The following is a 2,476-nucleotide window of genomic DNA, read 5'->3' on the forward strand; positions in this document are numbered from 1 at the left end:
TGCCCTTCGTCAGCTCCATGAGATCACCCGCTCCTTCATCAAACAGACCTACCAGAAACAGGACAAGGTGACACACACACACACACACACACACACACACACCCCTCATCAAACACACACACCTTATCAAACAGAGTTACCAGAAACAGGACATGGTGACACACACACCACACCTCAACAAACACACACTCCTTATCAAACAGAGTTACCAGAAACAGGACATGGTGACACACACACACCACACCTCATCAAACACACACACACACCTCATCAAACACACACACCTCATCAAACACACACACACACACCACACCTCATCAAACAGAAGCAGACACAGAGACACCTTATCAAACAGAGTTACCAGAAACAGGACATACACACACACACACACACCACACCACACCACACCACACCACACCACACCACACCTTATCAAACAGTTACCAGAAATAAATCACTCTCACAACCTCTGATCCCTCACCCTCTCAAACCCCCCGCCTCCCTCCTCACCCCTGAGTCTCACCCCTCCTCACCCCCAACGCGTGCCTGTCTGTAGGTAGGTGTGTGTGTGTGTGTGTGTGTCGTGGCTGTGGTAACCCCCCCACCCCTCTCTCCCAGCAGAGCATCATCCAGGACCTGAAGAAGAACTTTGAGATCGTCAAGCTGATCACGGGGTCTCTGGTCTGCTGCCACCGCCTGGCCGTCACCGCCGCCGGCCCCAACGGACTCTCCAGCGCCACCCTGGTGGACGGACGATACACCTACCAGGAGGTGAGTGTGTTTCTCTGTGTTTCTGTGTGTGTGTGTGTTTCTGTGTGTGTCTGTGTGTGTGTGTGTTTCTGTGTGTGTGTGTGTGTGTTTCTGTGTTTCTGTGTGTGTGTGTGTGTGTGTGTCTGTGTGTGTGTGTGTGTGTGTGTTTCTGTGTGTGTGTGTGTGTCTGTGTGTGTGTGTGTGTGTGTGTGTTTCTCTGTGTGTGTGTGTGTGTGTGTGTTATTTATAGTTGGTCTCTAACTGGTGTTCTCCCTCCAGTATCTAGACGGTCACCTGCGGTTCCTGGCCTTCTTCCTCCAGGAGGCCAGCCTCTACCTGGTCTGGAACAGGGCCAAGGAGATCTGGGAGTGCCTGGTGTCTGGACCCGACGTGTGTGAGCTCGACAGAGAGGTACACAGAAACACACACACACACACACACACACACAGACAGACAGACATATACACTCAAACACAGTGTACAGTGTAATCTCTAAACATTGTGTGTGTGTGCAGTTGTGTTTTGAGTGGTTCACTAAGGGACAGCATGATCTGGAGAGTGATGTTCAGCAGCAGCTCTTCAAGGAGAAGATCCTGAAGCTGGAGCCCTACGAGATCACCATGAACGGTCAGTCTGACCCCCGACCCCCGACCCCGACCAAACTCCACCCTGTTTCTAACATGGTGGCACTGTTTACACATCTAAAGTGGCCAGTCAGGATTTGCTGTGTGTGTGTGTGTGTGTGTTAAACTGGCCCGGATGCCCACCCTTATTGTTACTGCATTTCACCATCCCCACTTCTGTAATGGGGAGAGTGAAATGGAAATACGTCTTTGATATATCGGTTTAATATGTTCTTAATGTGGTTTCAGGGTTTAATCTGTTTAAGACGTTCTTTGAGAACGTGAACCTGTGTGACCATCGCCTGAAACGACAGGGGACTCAGCTGGTGAGTCTGTCTCTCTCTCACACACACACACACACATGCACACACACACACACACATGCACACACACACACACACACACATGCACACACACACACACACACACACACATACCATAGATTCCCTGTTAGAAATGAGTTACACATAAATAAAACATTTAGGAGCGAGACCATTATTAAATTGACTTAACTCACCAACCGCCAAAGGGTTCCGGAACTCTCCGCGCCTAGAGGGCCAAGTGTTCTATGTGGTGTTTACCTAGCAACAACACTCTGATTGGCTACAAAATGAAGCATCATCATGTATGTATTTCTGGTGAATAAAGTCACCCTCAGCGCTCTAGAATGTCAACAGTCAAAGCAACTTTATTCCCCCTCGGCGCTGAATGAGTTAAGATTGAATGTATTCATTTTAATTTTTAATTTGTGTGCAGTGTGTGGAGCGCCTGGACCTGGCGGGGATGGACTTTATCTGGCGTATCGCCATGGAGACGCCTGACGAAGAGATAGCCAACGAGGCCATCCAGCTCATCATCACCTACAGCTACACAAACCTCAATCCCAAAATGAAGAAGGTGTGTGTGTGTGTGTGTGTGTGTGTGTGTGTGTGTGTGTGTGTACAAGCAGTGCTTCAATCAGTGGCGTCTCCTGTATTGATTGGGTGTCTCTCTGCAGGATTCTGTGTCCTTGCACAAGAAGTTCATTGCTGATTGTTATAAAAGGCTGGAGGTGAGTTGCTGCTTCCGACCAGATGGGAGGAGATCCACTCTGTAAACACACC

The 2,476-nt window shown here is 49.2% G+C and overlaps 1 protein-coding gene across 1 annotated transcript in view; it reads left to right on the forward strand.

Moving 5' to 3' along the window:
• LOC310824868 (ubiquitin carboxyl-terminal hydrolase 24-like) overlaps positions 1–2,424 on the forward strand; it is a gene marked incomplete at both ends in the record, with an annotated part of 8,697 nt that extends 6,273 nt beyond the window's left edge. Inside the window, 7 exons of the mRNA XM_083698122.1 lie at positions 1–67; positions 622–771; positions 1,030–1,161; positions 1,266–1,377; positions 1,623–1,699; positions 2,130–2,270; positions 2,371–2,424. The exon at positions 1–67 is cut by the window's left edge and continues 41 nt beyond it. Of these exons, the coding sequence (XP_083554248.1) occupies positions 1–67; positions 622–771; positions 1,030–1,161; positions 1,266–1,377; positions 1,623–1,699; positions 2,130–2,270; positions 2,371–2,424 (733 nt within the window). The remainder of the gene's footprint in view (positions 68–621; positions 772–1,029; positions 1,162–1,265; positions 1,378–1,622; positions 1,700–2,129; positions 2,271–2,370) is intronic.
• Between the last annotated feature and the right edge of the window lie 52 nt (positions 2,425–2,476).

This window comes from Argentina silus, assembly GCF_951799395.1.
Source record: "Argentina silus genome assembly, contig: scaffold_874, whole genome shotgun sequence".
Classification (NCBI taxonomy): Eukaryota; Metazoa; Chordata; class Actinopteri; order Argentiniformes; family Argentinidae; genus Argentina; species Argentina silus.